The sequence below is a fragment of the Chroicocephalus ridibundus genome, chromosome 20 (genome assembly GCF_963924245.1).
Source record: "Chroicocephalus ridibundus chromosome 20, bChrRid1.1, whole genome shotgun sequence".
In the NCBI taxonomy this organism is placed as follows: Eukaryota; Metazoa; Chordata; class Aves; order Charadriiformes; family Laridae; genus Chroicocephalus; species Chroicocephalus ridibundus.
In genome coordinates, this window is record NC_086303.1 from 582,188 (window position 1) to 600,703 (window position 18,516).

The 18,516-nt window shown below is 51.8% G+C and overlaps 1 protein-coding gene across 1 annotated transcript in view; it reads left to right on the forward strand.

The window, feature by feature from the left end:
• Positions 1-18,184, forward strand: part of LGR6 (leucine rich repeat containing G protein-coupled receptor 6) — a 150,056-nt gene extending 131,872 nt beyond the window's left edge. The window contains exons 12-18 of the mRNA XM_063356428.1: positions 1,091-1,156; positions 3,569-3,640; positions 5,280-5,351; positions 6,063-6,188; positions 8,311-8,471; positions 13,959-14,039; positions 15,880-18,184. Coding sequence (XP_063212498.1) covers positions 1,091-1,156; positions 3,569-3,640; positions 5,280-5,351; positions 6,063-6,188; positions 8,311-8,471; positions 13,959-14,039; positions 15,880-17,117 — 1,816 coding nt within the window. The 3' untranslated portion in view covers positions 17,118-18,184. The remainder of the gene's footprint in view (positions 1-1,090; positions 1,157-3,568; positions 3,641-5,279; positions 5,352-6,062; positions 6,189-8,310; positions 8,472-13,958; positions 14,040-15,879) is intronic.
• Positions 18,185-18,516: the final 332 nt, after the last annotated feature.

Below are 18,516 nucleotides of genomic sequence, written 5' to 3' on the forward strand. Positions count from 1 at the left end.
GAGCCCAGCACAAAACCTTTGCTTCCTTTTTCATCCCTCTTCCTCCCCGCCATGGAAAACTGGTGGAGAGGGGTCTGGCAAAAAAAAAATAAAATAATTGAAATGTTTTAGCAGCAACTTATTGGCAGAAAGATGGAAACTGAATTTGGAAAGTCAGCGGAGAGGCCACATACAAAACTTTACTCTGGGGCAAATTTCCCTTGAACAGCCACAAACCCAGCCTCTGCTGGTGGGGGAGAAAAGCTGATTTTAAGCATTACTCCTTATCCAGCGCATTTCAGTTTTAATAAATTCACATCAAGATGTGCCAGGATAGGTTTTCCTCTGACTACCAAGTCACTCCACCCTGGACATTGACATGCCACTGGGCGGTGGAGCAGTGGGGACAGGGATTTGCTGGGAATCGCTTTCAAGTGGCAGCACTTGAAAGAATGAGGACCAGGGATTTTCACAGTCTGTAACGTCCTGTGCCAAATCCCTGCCCATGCCACAACCCCTTCCCTAACCATGGGGAGGAGCCAGGAAAGGCTGGATGGAGAGCAGGCGATGGGCAGTTGGGTTTGCTGGGCCAGGAAGGAGGAAGGCAGCTGGCTGGCTGCTCCGCTGGCCAAAACCTCCCCAGGCTCCGCAAGCACATCTGCAGCTTTGGTGAGCTCCCCCATCCGCAAGAGCAGGATGGGAGCTCTGGCATGAACATCTCTTTGCTTTGCCCACAGAAAAGCAGGGCTGTGCATGGCAGACGTTGGCACGGGTGCATTTCACAGCTGACTTGGGGCTGGGGAGGAAAAGCCCACCCCAGCTGTAGAAGCAGTTCTGTCAGTCCACAGCTTGTTCTGGAGGGAGCTGGGCTGGGGCTGGATGAGTGGGTAAAGCACTGAGCAATCCTTGCCTGGCACAAAGATGCACAGAGCAAGCATCAGGTGTGTGCAGAGCGGAGATCCCCCTCGCCTGGGGTTATCGCTCTCTGCAGCTGTGCAAAATGGAAGTCAGGTCATGCCCCTCTCCAGCAATATCTGCTTTCCAAGGGAGGGCTCAGCGGCACTCGCTTTCAATCTCCTCTAACGTCTCTGTGCTGGTCCTTTCCCTGCAGAGAACTGTCACACAACCAAATCGAAGATCTGCCCAGTTTCCACCGGTGTCAGCGGCTGGAGGAGCTGTGAGTAAAGAGATGCTCTCACTTGCTTGGGGGGGAAGGGGATGATTTGGGGATAGAGGTAGCTCCCAAACACAAAACTCAGCCTTCACCAAGCACTGGGAGAGCTGAGCATTATAAATCACTATTTAGATTGCAAGTGGACCAGAGCTCCATGCTTTGCCCTTGCACAAATACACAATAAAAATACATCCGCTGTGCATGAGAGTGTAATTAACTCAGGTCTTTTCAGAGGTCCCAGCCACAGCAAACAGAAGTAGGACATGACAGCACTGAATTTCATTTCACTAACTCAAGTCCCAGTATGAGCTAATCAAGAATGGCGTTTACCTCTAGCATAAATGTCTTCTGCTTCAAGGAGGGGTCCCATGCCACAGGCAGAAAGCAGCTCTCCCCTCCGTAGAGAAGACTGATGCCTTCCTCACTTGTAGCACTTGAACTGGGGCTCCTCTGGGCCCTGGGAGGCACCTCTGTTGCTCTGAGAGTTATTCAAATTCAGTTCAAAGTGTCTGTAGATCAGGCCCTACATTTCAAATCTAACAGAAGCTCTTGGCCTTTTTGGGAAAAAAAATATGAAAATAATAGATGTCATGGCTTTTTATAGAATTCTGAAACCTGGAAGAACAGATGTGTGGGAGCAGCATCCCCACAAAAAATACACTGGAGAGGTCGTCCCTCTCTCAGCAGCACCCCAGCCTGGATGGGCAGACCATTTCATCCAGCCTTACCAAAACCGGACATTAGGACACTGTGTGAAATCACGGGAGCTCTGAGGACAAAATTAGAGCTGGACATATTTTTACCTAAAGTCCCCCCAGGAAAATGTTTGGAAAAAAAGGACAAACTTTCACAATTCCAAACCTGTAGTTTCACACATTGTGTCCTAATTTCTTCTTACAATATTTTATAATATGCCAAATTCAGACTTATCATTACTATAAAAGCACAGTGAATCCTTCTTTCAGACTACTTAAGTCAGACAGACTGTGTCTTAAATTAACATTTTCTTACAAAATGAGTATTTGGTCCCTTAAGCCCAAAGTTACCATCTTGTAAGCTCCACCCCCACCAGGCATCAGCATTCCTGCTGGGAAATACGTTCTAAACAAGTCTGGTGGTGCACAGTGGTACGGGCTGGCACGCAAACAGCTTGCATCTGCCAGTCGCTCTGCTGTAACTGCCAATGGGCAGGTTTTCACCTGCAACACACAGGTGGTCCCTCGCAGCTAAACATCCCTGAATTCTTTTTCACTAGCTTGCTCCAATCAGTGCTTTCCCACTCAGTGCTCCCCTACCTGAGACCCCTCAATTTGTGCACAGACCTCCCCGTGGCCCTCACTGGAAATCTTAACTAGGAGTACAAGGAATGCCTTCTTGGCTACAGGGGCACTGAGAAACCAGCAGCAGAGCAGATGTGAGATGCTCAAGCCCCTGCCTCTGGGACATGAACGTGCGGCCAAATACCGTCTGAGACATGACAGCCATCACTGGCAGGTCCTTGTGGGAGATGAGTCAAGGTCATTTCTGAGTCCGAAAGCAGGTCAGATACCCAACAAACCGAGGGAGCAGTTGTAGGTAGAGCACTAGGCAGTGGCTGTCTCCCCTTGCAGAAGGTCAGACACAAGGAGGTGGCTTCTGCAGGGCTGGGAATTCGCGACGGGCATTTTGCAGGAATTTTAAAAAATGTTCACCATGTCTCCACACTGGGGAAGAGAAAACTGAAAAACTCGGAATGTTTCCCACAAAGTGGATGCTTGGATCAGTTCTAGCTGTCTCTCGAGGGGTGTGGGGAGTGCACAGGTCAGTCAGCAGACACCGTGGCCAGCTCTTACCCGGCTCCCTCCCCACCCCAGGGAGCGCAGGAGGCTGCTGGAAGGGAGACGTACAGGGCCTGAGGCACTTTATGAAAACACCCATGGAGGTTGTGGGTGGTGGGTTCAGCAAGACATCCGGATTTTTCTTCATGAAAAGCTAAGATGCCTTCAGTCCTCAAAACCTCTTCATCATCATTACAGCAAAGGGCAGCACCTTTAGTCCTTCCTGAAGGGTCACACAGGCTGCTTTGCTGACTCACTGGCTCCACGCTCTCCTCTTCTGCTCTGGACCAAGCAGTTTGCAGGCTTAGGGTGGAGCAGAGTGGGAGACCAGCATGGCTTTGGAGATAATGGGGCACCTTTAACCACTGCACATCAATGGCACTTTACTATACCACGATGGCACCAAAAGGAGAGGCTGTCTGAGCCCCGGAGCTGTTTTGTTGCTCATCCTGTTTACCCCTTGAAATAAGAGTAGGCCTCCCAAGCTTGAATGAAAATTTCCACTGTGACAGTTTGCATCGCTTCCATGGGACAAAGATCCTACTAAGTGTGAACGCTGCCTTCAGCTATTTTCTCAAACCCATTTCTGCTTTTTCAGTGGTCTCCAGCACAACAGGATCCATGAAATCAGAGCAGACACCTTTGTGCAGCTGATGGCCCTGCGCTCCATGTAAGTATTGTCTGGCCGGGCTGGGGGGGTCGCTTGGGCTTTTTGCTGGGGGAACTGCGAGCACCCAGCCAGGCTGATGTGGAGTTTCCCAACCCCACTCCCTCTGCCTCTGCTGGGAGGCTTTGCTGTCCAGTCCCTCTTCCACTCCACCTTACAAAAGAACAGGGCACAAACCTTCCCCCGCCTTTCCTTCTGCATGCGGACACCACCTGTAAATAAACTCATAACCTGCCAGGCTTACACACGCCGACACTCCGCACCAACGTGCTCTCACAACACGCTGCGACTCCTATGTTGCACAGCACACGTTACGGACACCTGCCTCCTAGATGCCCATGCAGACAGGGACTGGTGGCAGGGACTCACCACGCTGTGCGTGAGCTCTAGCACCCCTTTCCCTACACGTGGCGGTCCTGGGCCCTGCACTCCTACGTCTGTGCAGAACATCCCGTTTGGTTTGGAACTGTCTCCCCGTAACACAAAAGCATCTGTTAGACATCTTAAGTGCACACAAGCGTGCACATATCATACATGCATAGTGACCTTGCAATAGACAATTCACTGAAGTGCTTGGCACCTTTGAGAAGCTATTAAAGCTCCACAGGGCATGATTCTCCCTGTGATGTGTGGGAAGAGCCCTCCAAGTGCTGATGGTCTTTATTTACTGTTCTGTTAGGAAGTGAACTGAATCGCATAAAAGTTTTTTCCCATGGTGCAGCAATTGGAGTGTCATTTAATAGGCCAGCATTCCTGGAGATCCCACAAGCGCCACGTACACCATGTTTATAACTGCGCAGGAACGCTCACGTATCATGTGTAACACTGCAGACAAGCATGCGAACACGAGCATGCCGCTGCCGCACTGTAGTCACACAAACGTACAGATGAGCGTGTAAGCTCTAGCATTTGCCTTTGGGTATGTCCTGGATCCCTGTGGGAAGGACTCATCTCGCCCAACATTATCCTTCTGCAGTGAGATGCACACGTCTGGGCAGGCACCCCCGGCTCCATTCAGGGCGGGATAGATGTAGATATATGTAGGAGACTGCTCGCGAAGTCAGTCTTAGGAGCAGAAATGCTGCTTGCTACGCTGGTTCCTCTGCTGATGCCAGAGGGAGATGAGCCCTCTAGCTCAGAGGGAGGCAGAGCATATTGAGGAGCCTCCGTGAATCCTCCCCATGACAAGCCAACTGCACATGACAGGAGACACTCTAAGATGACCTTGGTTTGCCTTCCACACAGTTCCTGACCCTATCTGCCCTGGTCCAGGCACCCAGCAGTGTGATCGCATCAGGGATGCTCTGGCACTAAGGCATAACCTGTCTACTGCTCTAAGGTTTGGCATGTTAGCACAAAAGCTCCAAATTTACAGAAATTAACCCAAAAAGGAACCTTTCCTATTGGTCTCAGTAAAGAAGCTCCTGCAAGGCAAACTATTCTGCCCTCCATTAGAATCTACCCAAATATAGACTTAAATGTGTTTTGAGTCTCCAGGGAGCTGCAGTGAGGCAGAACTTGCTGCCAGCCAAGGGGCTACAGATCCCACATTTGCTCACAGCAAAGCCCTTGACCAGGCCAGTGTCAGCAGCTCCACTGCCCTGCTCTGCACCCCTCTAACTGGCATGTCCTTGCCTTGCAGAGACCTGAGCTGGAATTACATCCAGATTATTCACCCTGAAGCCTTTGTGACCCTGCACTCACTCACCAAGCTGTAAGTTGCAGTGATATTTCTTTCACAGTGGGCCATGGACAGCAGGTATCTGAGGACCTCAGACTGACTCCCCAGGCTGACAGAACACCTGGCATTTAGATATCAGAAGGCTGCAGCGCTGAGGTGCATGTCTCAGCACTGACGTGGGCAGACCAAGGTTTCCCATCAGTATTAAAGGGATGATGAAAGTGCAGAAGTGGCCATCGTTGAGATGGTCTCACCCTGAACCTTAAGCCTCCACTTTCTGATGCTTTCATATCCACCTTAGATGCTTTATGAAAGATCAACACGATACACCATGTCAGCAAGAGTCATTGCAGACAATCTTTGCTGGCTCTGGAGAGGTTCCCAGTCCCCACCACCTCCCTAAGGCTCTGGGGTATTTTATGGGCTGGGACCTGCGGTCACACCTGACCTATTATGGGTGAAGTGGTGGGGGAAGAGAGGCATGGGGCAGAGAGAGGTAGATACCACAGAGAGTTTTCACTGTGGGTATTAACTCCTGCCCCTCACATTCCCCAGGAATTGAAGTATCAATCCATTTATCTCCAGAGGAGCCTGGTCCCTGTGCAGCACCCAGCCCCATATCAGCATCACATTTGAGGGATCAAGCAAGGCAGGCAGCACGGCTCTCCAAGCCTCTGCCTGACTGAGATACCACTAGCAGCAAAACCCTGACCACGGTCTCCCTCTCTGCTTTCCCTTCATCAGGGACTTGACCGATAACCGACTGGTCACGCTGCCTCTGGATGGTTTGGGTGGACTGACCCATCTGAAACTCCAAGGCAACCCGGCTCTCTCTGAGCCCTTCACCAAGGAGAGCTTCCCCAAAATGAGGTACTGGTGGTGTGGGCTCTTTCCCTCCTGGCTCTCAGCACAGCCTGTGTTTGCTTATAGCAATCAGCCTCCTGCTTTCCTTGTTTATCTCATGCTTTCCTCCATCCTTTCAGGCCAATAGGTTGAGGAAGCTTCATCTGCTGCTAACACGCCTCATCTTTTAAAGTCTTCCATGGGAGAGTGGTGATACGCTCACAGGACCACCACCCCCACCCCAAACACACACACAAGTGGAAAGCATGGAGCAGGCCCAGCTCAGGGCTCCTCTCAATGGAAAACATTCCCAGAAGCCAGTCCTAGCTAATGACATCCAGCTTTCCTTCAGTAAACTCTGTTTGTGTGGCCGTGTCTTGTCTGCTATGGATTAATGAGGAGCCTGAAGGGGTCAAACTGAGCAAGACGAGGCTGCAAAAGGCTCGGAGCACGGTGCCACGTGGCAGGTTCTGGCTCTTCTGACCCTCCCTTTGTGGTGGGTCTCCAGCGTGGCATCTTCCCTCAGGCTGATGGGCCCATGGTCCCCATGACTCAAATTCCCCTGAGGTGAAGCCATCTTTTGGTTGGGTCTCCCAGGTAGTTTCCTTGGAGCCAAGGATGCATGAGCCGATGCTCCCATTCATCTAGTACTGTATCTCAAGGCCGGAGCTTCTCAAATTCATACACCCCCTGCTGGGGTCAGAGGCCACTGCACCAACATTGGGCTTAAGAGCTCAGGTCCGATGAAAAGCGTGGAGCTCTCACTTCGGTCTGCCTCAGCAGTGGTGCCTGCAGGGCTTTCTCTTCTGACTTTTTTGACTCATCATAGCTGGGATCTGCTGTCTGACTGGTTGCCAAACAGCAGGTGATCCCAGAAGCTTTTGGAGGGTTTTCCACACCCAAGACGGCAGTCTCTTGTGCAAAGCAGGTCAAGTTCAACACTTTTCAGGGATGTTCCTCCTCTAAATTAATTCCATTAACATCTGCGGAACTGGTTTGGATTTGTAGCAGAGGCACCAAGTCTGCAGGAGTTGTTCGTTGAACCACACCAGGTCATAGACCCAGTAATATTTCCTAAATTTTGGGGTACTGCCATTAAGTAGTCTTATTCTTGGGGCATGTGTCTGGAGGAATCATCTGAGAACAGTTCTTGGCCATCCTGGGAGGATCTGTACCTCCCTACCACCTTTCAATAATAGGATTTAATTTGGAGCTCGTAACAGGAAGCAAGCTTGTATACAGAGTTTCCATAGCCTCCCAGGGCTCAGCCAGAAATGTTTGGGAACTTAAAACAAAAGCATATTTTTAGAATATAGAGTTTCACCATCTTGTCCGAAGACCTTAATTGTCTGGAAAACCTGAGGTCCCTTTGCCTTCATCAGCAGTCTTCCTGACTTCCAGCAAAGAAGCAGGAGTTTTCTGTCTTTGAAGAAAATGCAGCTGCTGACTGATAGCCTGGTATTTCATCCAGATGATGTTCAGCTGCTGTTTAATTAACCTTGTAATGCATGCTATAATTAACAACTAACAATTCTACTTTCAAGTAGAAATCAGACATATTAAAGTAACTCGCTGCACTCGAGAGACCTGAGATTTCCCTGCCTGAGCTGGCAGGGGTGAGCTGGGCTCACGGAACCAGAGTTTGGAGGTGCCTCTCTGACCTCCAGCGACAAGCAAGGGGGACCTTGCACTTGCTTGAGCGCTCAGGAAGCTTCTCACCTTGAACAAAAGAAAGGATGCCCAGCAAAAAGTGGCCTTTGGGTAAAAGATGAAGACTCTACACGCACATGGCGTATTGGCAGAAGGCACGGGAAAGAGAGGTTAACTCAGTCTAGGGAGAACTGCAGAAAGTTTTTTAGGAACTATCCAGGAACTTTAGTGCAGTTTCCAAACCTGGTGTTTGACAACATCCTCTTGATAGACGGTGTCTTAAGCACCAAAAGTGGGGCAGTGCCGAGACACCGAGGGGTGACTTAGGCCCATGCTCTGTCCTACGTGGAATCCTTTTCACCAAAGTCCTGCTCCTGTGTAACCATCACATGATAGACGGGCTTTTATCACACGTGCAAATTAAGCAAAAAGTGCAAAACAATGGAGAGTCAGGTCATGGAGGTGACACACCTAAAAGTTCTGCTTTCCCCCTTTACAGAATCCTTGAGGTACCTTACGCCTACCAGTGCTGTGCCTATGGAAGCTGCAACAGCTTCTTCAAGATGTCCAACCAATGGGAGGCAGAAGACATGAGCCCTGAGGAGGAAGATGCCCACAAGAGGACCATGGAATTGTTTGCAGGTCATGCTGACAATCACTGTAAGTAAACTGGGCTGAACGGTGATCGATCCATGGGCGGGGCCATGCTGCGAGCTAGGATGCGATCCTGCATTTGCAGGAGTGGTCCCAGTGCTAGCCATGGAGTTACACCTGCCTCGGGGAAGGCGGGTTGATCCTTCTCCAGCTACGGTGGCCAGTTGCTGTGAACGGGCTTCAATTAGTGTCACTGCACTGGAGAGAGACCTGATCTGACGCATCCAGACCTCCACAACCTAACAGAAAGATCTGGCAGTCCTCGACAGCATGGACACATCTGATAATTTGGCCTTGCTGACTGTAGAGGGAGGCTACCCAAGCCGCTGAAAGGTGGCTGAGGTTACATTGGACAGCTTCTGGGCTTGGTCACTAGACTTCTGGGCAGTATGGAGCCTTTGGTAGGACATCAGTCTTTGTTGCTACAATACACAGAGGATGGACCCCAGGACTAATCTGAATAAGAGCATGAACTCAAAGAACTGGTATGTGCAGCTGGCTGGAGACAGAGACCTGTGTCTGTGCTACACTTGTACCTTCATGCTACAGCAAAGGTCGAGGTTGGGTATGACCGAAAGGACACCTTTGGGGACTATGATGAGCTCAGCACAGGGGTTAGCCTACGCAAGGCAGAAGTGGCTCCACAGTTGAAGACAAGAAGCGCTTTCTGTTCAAGACTTAATTTATTCTGTGCTCCAAAATGTGCTTGTGCATGGACCTCCATGAAATCTGTTGCACGAGGCCAGCAGAGGAGCGTGCAAAGCGCAACTCTTGCACCCGCAGACTCACAGCACAACAGCAGCTCCAGGCGGAAAGCTGGTGTGATCCCTTTGCAAGGGAATCTCAGAATAATGTGAAGAAAAGCATGAGCCCCTTTGCTTCCTCTGTAACTGCTGGAGAGTGGAAATAGCATTTCAGGACACAGCTTGGATGCTGTGTTAAATACAGAGGCCACATATACTTCCGAGGTCTGAAATGCCCCGTAGGCAAAACCGCACCGTGCTGTGTGCCTGCGGGAGATGGGAGAGGGCTGAGTCCCTGGGGAGCACTTGACTCACTTGCTCCTGGGAGCAGCGAGCCATAACCAGGGGCTCTGCAGAACCTCCTCCTGCATCCTAAGCAGGCAGGACGACATCTGGAGACAGATACTGACCCAGCGCAGCTGGATTCTCTGTGTCGCAGCAGTGATGGGAGCCGGGATGACCCAGAGACTTTATGACACAGCCAGCGAGTGAGTCACGAGCCCTGCGTCCGTGCTCCTGCCATTTGCCCTGCCCCGATCCTTCACAGACTGAGAATAAACTTTAGCAGCGTACAAAGTCCAGCCAGAGGCTAGCAAGTGTGATTCCTACCAGCATGATGTGGCTCCTGGAAGCATGGTAGACTTGTTGGTTACACTGGGCAGACAGTGCAGAGAAGCCATATGTTACGGTCATTGCTGCAGGAATTTCTTCTCAGCTGGGTCAGTTTTTCCATCATTAATGCAGCCAATGTTTTAATAGTCCTTGTGCATAAAGTTGGGGTGTTTGCCCGGCAAATTACAGCATCCTGTGAAGAGACCTGCTCGCAGCCAGGGCCCATAGTACTGCTTACAGACTGCACTTGCCAGGCACCAAAGCATTTGGTGTCTCAAAGGACACTCTCTCCTGGCCCTCCCAGACCAATCCCTACCGCAGGCTCCCAGGCCTCCAAGCCAGTCTCAGCCCTGTGTGTATTCATGAGATATTAGGACCAGAGGGGAATGCTGACTGATTCTAAGATGTGCCAGATGAGACTATTGGCAGCTCATAAAGGCTCACATTTTCGGATGTTAAAGGTTTGTCTTGAAATATCAAACCACAGGGGCGCAAACGTGAAATGCACAAGAACGTCCTTCGTTACTATGTGCAGCTTTTGCAGATGACTCTCACACCATTCAGCAATGCCTGCTCTAGTCTTGACCATGAGGGTTTTGCAATATTGCTATTTTACTTAATTAATTGTTGCTTTATTTCTGTCCCCAGTGGTTCCTTTCTGATGGCCACCAGTGGTATTCAGCTGTGTTATACGGACCTTGTAACACTTCCTCATTAAAGAGGAAAAAAGCTCCCAAACATTCCTTTTATGTAAGAGATGAAGTGGTCTCGTTAAGAGAAAATAACTCGGGGCTCTGTCCCTGCCGTGTACAGCCAGGCTCGTCAGGGTGCTTGGATGCTGCGGGCGAACTTGCGAGTGGGATGGGGAATGCTTCCAAACAGCCATGTCCTCTCAGCCCTGCGTAGTGCTTCCAGCAGGGAACTGAGAAGCCCTTAACCAGCCCGCAGAACCTCACCGCTGGGTGCTGAAAGGTGACTTGTCCCAGGCAGCCGCGTAGGGGAGAGAAATGGATCCTGGGTGGCACAGCCCTGCTCCAGCAGCCAGGCAGTGCTGCCTCCCACACCTGCACCCAGCAGCCATCCCTCAGCTGAGCCCAGCACCCAAGGGACCGTCTGGCTCCAGCCACAGGGTGCATGTGGTGCCACAGACCCCGAGGCCAGCTCAGCTCTTTCCCATACTCCCAGGGCCCCCGTGGGAACCCCCTGGACACCACCCAGGTGTGTTCATTGACATCAGAGTAACGGCCACCTGAGGCCCAAAGGAGAGTGGCTAGTGCATGTCTCATCACTCTGTCACCTTGTCACGACAGATATTCAAGGTCCCATTTCCAAAATTTTTGGTGCTTGGGATATGCCTCTTTGGATTATAATCAGCGGTGTTTAGCTGCAACCCCTGCCCCAAGCCTGTCCGGGTGGCTAGGCAGCAGCCCAGAGGTGGCTCAGGGGCTTGTCACACAGGACATCCACCCAGGGCTCCCCGGCAGCTCACTCCTGTCACCCTCCCAAACCGGCTGCAGAGGGAGGACAGGCAAAATGCAAGTACTGCCGCTGCCACAGGGCACTTCCATCACAGACCCAGCACCCCCCTGGGGACCACCGGTTTGAGGACAGAAGGGGATGTATTTACTTACAAGCATATGTTTGGAATAATGGAACAAAGCTATAGAAAGTGAGAAGAGAACACACTTGTACAGTTATCCTTGACAATAGGACACCGCTTTACCCAGTCCAGCACCTCCATTAGCTTGTAAAGCTGACTAATTAACATTTGCGACCATCCAGCAAACCCTGGAGGCTCCTTAGAGCGACACTTCTCCTACTTCTGTCATTCAAGAAGGCTACTCAAGTCCCCCAAAAAGCACCTGCCCAGACGCCTTGCCCTAACTCTCAGGGAGAGAGCAATTACCTGCCAACCCCGCGTGGGCACTGCCCTGGCTAAGGCGGACAATACAAAAGTGGAAGAAGCATCCAGCTCCGTCTTTTTTGTTCTACCCCTTCTCCACCAATTCTCCTCTTCCTCCTACTTTGGTGTTGGTACGGCCATGTGGGAACCATTTTCCATGGAAAGGTCACTACTAGCAAAGTGAGTTTTTTCCAGAAGGCCTCAAAAAGTGGAGGTGCCTTAGCAAAATTTAACTAAATAAGGGCTACTGCAAAAACAATGCAGTCTGCCTTGCTAGAACACAACAGCCATTTTCTTATCTCTGCCGTTCCCAGGCTGGGAGAAGTACTGATTTCCAGCAGAGAGAGGGACATTTTCTGCTTTGAATCCCACTGTGCTGGCCAGGGATTGCTCTGCAATTCACAGCTCAGTAGTCCAGGCAAAACAAAAGAGCGCTCCTTCGCTTCATGCAAATATTTAACCTATGCTTAAAACCAGCCTTGGTGCATTCTGGCCCTTTGGAGAGAAAAGCGATGGGGGCAGGTTACAATTCAACATTTCCATGGGTTGGGGGTGGCAGGAGGGCACAGAAAGTGCAAGTCTCTGCGTTGATTTGGGTGTCGTGACTGCACATCACAGCCTCCGCATTGTGGATGGAAAGGACACTGGAGATTTGTAAGACTATAAAATACAAGCAGGAAAAATTTTTCCATCCCACTGTGAGTGTTTTCTTGCCAGACTCCAAAACAGCAGTAATATTTCAACTCTTATACAGACAGATTTAAAAAATGGCATTTTTTTCCCAAACCTCACTGAAGCCGAGAAAGCCACACTGCTTGTCAGGAGGCACTAAAGATAGCACGTTATTTGTCATCATTCTTTAATCGAATAATCCCAATTGTATTTTCAAACACAGGCGGAGAGCAAATCTCTTGAGAGGCACCATTTCTAAACAGATTAGGCAACTAAATCCCACTTAAATTAGCCATATCTTCAGCACTGTGAAAACTGGCTTTCCTGGCCAGCGTCTGAGCTGCCAGGTGCACACCTGGGCACCAGCTTCCATCCATACCATCCAAGGGAGAGTTCATCCCACAGCCACAGGTCCAGCTGCCTGGCTATCGGGCTGTAGCAAACTCAAAACACATCCTTTCCCCTTCCTGCTGCCTGCAGCAAACCCTCCAGAGACCTCCACTGGGAGCAGAAGGCCGTGCTGGTGCCATGGGTGGGGATGGTGCAGCAGGACAGCAGCTGTCCTCACTGTGTCCCAGTGCTGCGAATCAGCGGTAGTTCACGAAGAGGAACAAGGAACAAAGCAGAAAAGCATGTCTTGGATTAGATTAAGAGGATGCCATTCTCCTTGGTGATGACCTACACCTACAGGTCATGGAAAACACAGCTGAGGTCTCAGCCCCTTTCTCTTCTAACAGCTTCTCCTTCAGCCAGGGATTCTCTGCCTGACCACCAGAGAGCCCAAGCCTGGCCCAGGGTGCAGCTGCCAGCGTGATGGAAATGCCGGCCCAGCAGGCTGGGCTCTGAGGGCAGTGCAGTCTGGTCGCACAAACCCCACGGATCCAAAGTCTGCAGGCATGGGCCATCAGTCTGCCCTTAAGCACATCCAGGGCTGGGAACCTGCAGGGGTAAAAACAAGGCATCGCAGTCCCAAGAAATCATAGGACATAAAATAAAGTAATAACTGTTGGGTTCTCTTGTCTTTTTGCTTCTGAGCTGTTTGGTGGTGGTGGTGGTGGTGGCTGCTGATGAAGAATTTGTGCTGCAAGTTGAGGCTAATGGCTCTCTTTGAACAAAGCTCTTAAGTCCTTGTTGATGAACTAACATTGGACAAGGCCTGCCAAGAAAGCTTCCATTCAGAAGATGCATTTGAAGGCTTTGTTTTCTGTAACCACATAGGCTAGAATATTTCTTTATTTTTAATAAAACATGCTGGGAGGAGGCATCTGCAGTCACACAACTCTGGGATCTGGGGCTCTTACACTTCAAATATTGGGAGTAACCTAAAACCTGAGAGGTTTTGCAGTGCATTGCAACCCACCACCATCTACAAGACTTTCTCCCTCTACAGCAGTGACTGCAGGGGACAAACTGAACCGGCAGCTACTTTGAACTTGTGGGCTGGGAACCGGCTGGGAAGGTCTGTGTTGAGGACAGGCAGTGGGAAAAGCTTCTGGCCCAGTTAGCCCTGATGGCCCTGCTTGGTCTTTTTTGAGCACCATTTCTCTGTTGTTTTCTCCCCAGATGACCTAGATGCAGATGACCTCCAGCTGGACCTTGAGGAATCAAAGCTGCACCCCACTATTCAGTGCACGCCAAGCCCCGGTGAGCAGCCAGGGAAACCTTTGCTTTGAATACAGCTGCGATCCTTTGAGCTTCTCGAAAGCCCCAGGATCCCATGAGCATTCCTGCAGCGTCTCACAGACATATAGATCAGAAGCCTCAGTGGTTGGGCTCTGGCCATTCTGAGGACAAGTGAGGACAGCTCACACTCAGAGGTAGCTGCCCTCCTATAAGGAGAGGAGAGGTACCCCTCACCAGAAATCCCAGGTATCACCAGCTCCTCCAGCACCCACCAACCTGCCCACAGTCAGACTCTGGCTCTCAAGAAGTTCCTGTTCCCTTGCAAGACATAGACTGTGCTTTGTCCTAGCCAGCCCAGAATATTGCATGACAAGACCTTGTCCTTGATCTCCTGATCATTCTTGCAGCACTGCAGACAGCAGGGGTATTTTGCTCTGTTTCTTGAGAAAGGGAGCGAAGGGAGATGCCAGCAGGTACAGGCTGGCTGGGACATGAGGAAGCTGCCTTCTGATTTTGTCCCCATTCACAGCTCGGTGGTGTCCTACACAAGCAGAGCTGGAAGCTGGAGAGGCCTGGCTCTATCCAGGCAGCTGTAAGACACCAGCAGAGTTTTTGCCAGTTGTCCCACTGAGTTAGCTGCAAAAGAGACAAGAAGGAATAAGGTCTTAGCTGCCTCGGTAGAGAGGTGCTGGCTCTCTGAGGAAAACCAGCTAAAGACCTCCACCCGCTTTGAGCTGAACAAGATTTCTCCGTTTCTTCTAATTTCTTTTGCTCTCTACCACCTAAAACTTGGGCCGTCCTGTTTCTGGTTTTGCTGAGCTCCCACCCTGAGCCTCTCACTGTAACATCCAAATCCCTCCCAGAGGCAACTCTCTCTCATTGCACGGTCTCTCCCTGCTCTCTTCTTTTTCCTTTGGCAAACAGCATCCACACCAGTCCCTTTTTTACCCCGTTATGACCTCCCCCTTCTCCCCATGTCCATCCTCCACCATTCTTTCTCCTGACATTTCTCCACATTCTCCTTGCCCAGGCCCCTCTCTCCCTTCCCTGCCACCCCAGCTCTCTCCTCCTCCTCCTCCCGGCAAGCTCTCTCTCCCTCCTGCTCTAACACTTCATCTCATCTTGGCCATCCCCTCCGTGCAGAGGTCATTCATGCAGAAACAATACGACACCACTTAGCCAAGGTCTTGAGTACAAGGGCAGAGGTTGGCAATCGTCAGAGCTGGATGCAGCATCTGGCCGTCTCTCGCATGTCTCCACACCCCTAACTCCAAGATCCCAGGGGGTACAATGAGAAGGAGCAGCTAATGGCAGAGGGGCCCAAATGCCAGGCTGACACCAGGATTGTGAGTGGGTCCGTAGTCCCACAGAAACGTGGGGCTTTATGGTCATGAGTTCCTCTGGACAAAGGCCCACTTGGAGCTCAGACTCTACCCCATTGAACAGGATTCATTGCAGGGCAGGTGTGGGACATGAGAGCAAAAAGGTTTTGCCAGACCCCAACCTTTTTATATTTTAGGAGCTCTGATGAGTTTGCCATTTCTCACATTTCCCGTGCAACCTCTCCCTGCACCTCGTTTCTGCCCTGGGCAAGATCTGAGTGGAGGACCTGGTCAGCATGCCAGAGGCACCCCAGTGTGGGGACAGGAGCACAGGGGAGTTGTTTCAGAGCCAAGAGGTGGCACTGCTGCCATCCTGCTGCAGGAGAGGGCAGACAATGTTGTATGCTCCTTTCCAGCCCTCTGCATTCTCCTGGCTGGTGGGGCCAGGAGAGGGCTATGACCTGGACACGGCTCCGAGTAGCACCACTAGACCAGAGCAGTATATTCTGGGTTTAACTTCAGGTTTTGTTTTCTTCCAGGTCCCTTCAAGCCTTGCGATCACTTGTTTGAGAGCTGGATCATCCGCCTGGGAGTCTGGGTCATCGTTTTGGTCTCGGTGCTCTGCAACGGACTGGTCATTGTGGCTGTCTTTGCCTCTCCCAGCTACCTCTCTCCACTTAAGTTCATCATCGGCTCCATAGCTGGAGCCAACATGCTGACCGGCATTTACTGCAGTATGCTGGCCCTCGTCGACGCCCTGACCTACGGCCAGTTCGCCAAATACGGCGCCAGGTGGGAGACTGGCGCAGGCTGCAGGGTGACAGGGTTCCTGTCAGTGTTTGCTTCCGAGGCTGCCATCTTTCTGCTGACATTGGCTGCCGTGCAGTGCAGCATTTCAGTCTCCTGTGTGCGGGGCTATGGAAAGTCACCCTCCTTAGGCAAGGTCAAGGCTGCTGCCTTTTGCTGCCTGTTGCTGTCCTCTGTGGCTGCCGTTCTGCCTCTCTTCTCCATTGGGGAATACGGAGCATCCCCTCTCTGCCTCCCATATCCCATCCCGGATGGGAAGCCCGCCACCCTGGGCTTCACTGTGGCCTTGGTGATGACAAACATGCTCTGCTTCCTGACTATCACGGGCACCTACATCCGACTCTACTGCAACCTGCTGAAGGGGGAGTTCAGCGCTGTCTGGGACTGTGCCATGGTCAAGCACGTGGCCTGGCTGATCTTCACCAACTGCCTCCTCTACTGCCCAGTGGCCTTCCTCACCTTCTCCTCCACACTCAGCCTCTTCCTCATCACCCCAGAGGTCATCAAATCTGTCCTTCTTGTGGTCCTGCCCCTGCCCGCTTGCCTGAATCCCTTGCTGTACCTGCTCTTCAACCCCCACTTCAGAGATGACCTCCGCCTGCTGAGGCAGAAGGGCCAGGACAAGGGGAGATACCCCCAGTCCTGTGGGGTCGATGACATGGAGAAAAGCTCCTATGACTCCACCCAGGCTCTGGTGAGCTTCTCTGACATTGACCACATATTCGAGACACCTGATTCCCTGGGAGTGCATCCCATTCTTGACAGCTACAGCTTCCCCTCCATGACGCTCGTCCCCTGCCAGCAAAGGGTGGGCACCAGTAGGAAGGAGAGGGGCTTCTCTGAGCATTGTCCCTGCCTCAATGACAGTGAGGTGCTGATCGCTTCAGAGAGCCGAGATCCAGCTGGCAGCAGCCTCCGGATAGCCTTCTTCCCCTCCCCGCCCACGCCGCCCTACACGTCTCACTTATAAATCTCCTCTGAGTAGCCATGCCGAACAGCCCCACACCACACACTGAGGGCCAGCCCCAGTGCCAGGTGGCCAGCAAGGTGACAGCAGGCTGCTCCATGTAAAGCACCAGTACAACCCATCTACCCACACCCCCCATCATATCTGCCTGGGCAACCGGCACCGCTCTGCCAGCTGCCACTTGCCTGGAAGGGCTCAGACTGAGCTCCAGATACTCAGGGCTGGCCATGGGAGGAGACAAACTACCTGTGCAAGTGTTTCCCTTGCTAGGGACTTCCTGGGAGAGAGCCCCACCAGCTCAGGAGATGGGTCAGGGAGACCCTCCTCCTCGTCATCCTACAGCATCGCAAGCCAGGAGGAGCCTCCAGCAAAGCCAAGCATGTCTTCTCAAGGCAGAGACGTCTTAGCAAGAAAAAGCCATTGCTCTGTGGCAGGAACACATGGAAATGGCTGACTGCAATGACGTGGCCAACCATCGGGACCTCAGGCCTTGTCCTCCAGGGTCCTCCGCAGGTCCCACAGGCCTCTGGCAATGGGCTTGTGTCTGCCCCACGCCATCGACTGGAAGAGCAGAGGAAGTGGGTTAAAAGCAGTGTATCTATGTGTGCACCTGAGGTTTGGACTGCCTCCGTTTTGGGAGGCTTCATTTCATCCACTGGGAGCCTCATGGGTTGGGCAGGACCCCCACTTTCAGATGATACCAGGAGATGGGGATGCTCAGCCCCTCTTTCAATCTGGCCCACAGTGTCTAGCAAGGGGTCTCTGAACCCTAAAGCAGAGAAACCCAAATCCAAGCACCTCCCTGGAGAAATGTACGTGCCTTGCCTGGGATCACTCGGTAGCGCCTGGCCAAGCCACCCAAGGGAACTCCGGGCACCCTCCACTTTCATTTCTCCTGCCACCTTCACACGCTGCAGCACACGCAGGGCACTCCTGCCTATACCCACCGGGCTCCTGGTCAGGCGCACTGGAAATGGGGTCTGGCTCCCTCACTGCCCCCAAATCTCACTCCTGGAAGAGGCTGTTGGTTCTTGGGTACACATCCTCCACACAGAATAGCCACTTTAGGGGCTGCATTTGCCCTCCCCTATTTTAAGGGCAACTCATATAGAAGGAGGGAACAGAAATCAGCCTTGTGGGATGATGGCATCAGGAGGACACAGGCCACTGGGAACAGTCTCAAATTCACTCCCTGCAGCTCAGGGATCTCCCAAATCCATCTTCTCCATCACAAACCCTCCCACTGCCGCCCAACGCAGCAGGGAGCCCATAGGCCCTGGGCAAAGCTTTGGTTCTGCTGACATTACTGCAGATGTATAAGTTGTTCATTCTTGTGAGATAATAAATGAGCCCCGTTGCTGACCAGTGGCTGGCGTCTGTCCTCTTGCACGCGAAAAGCACC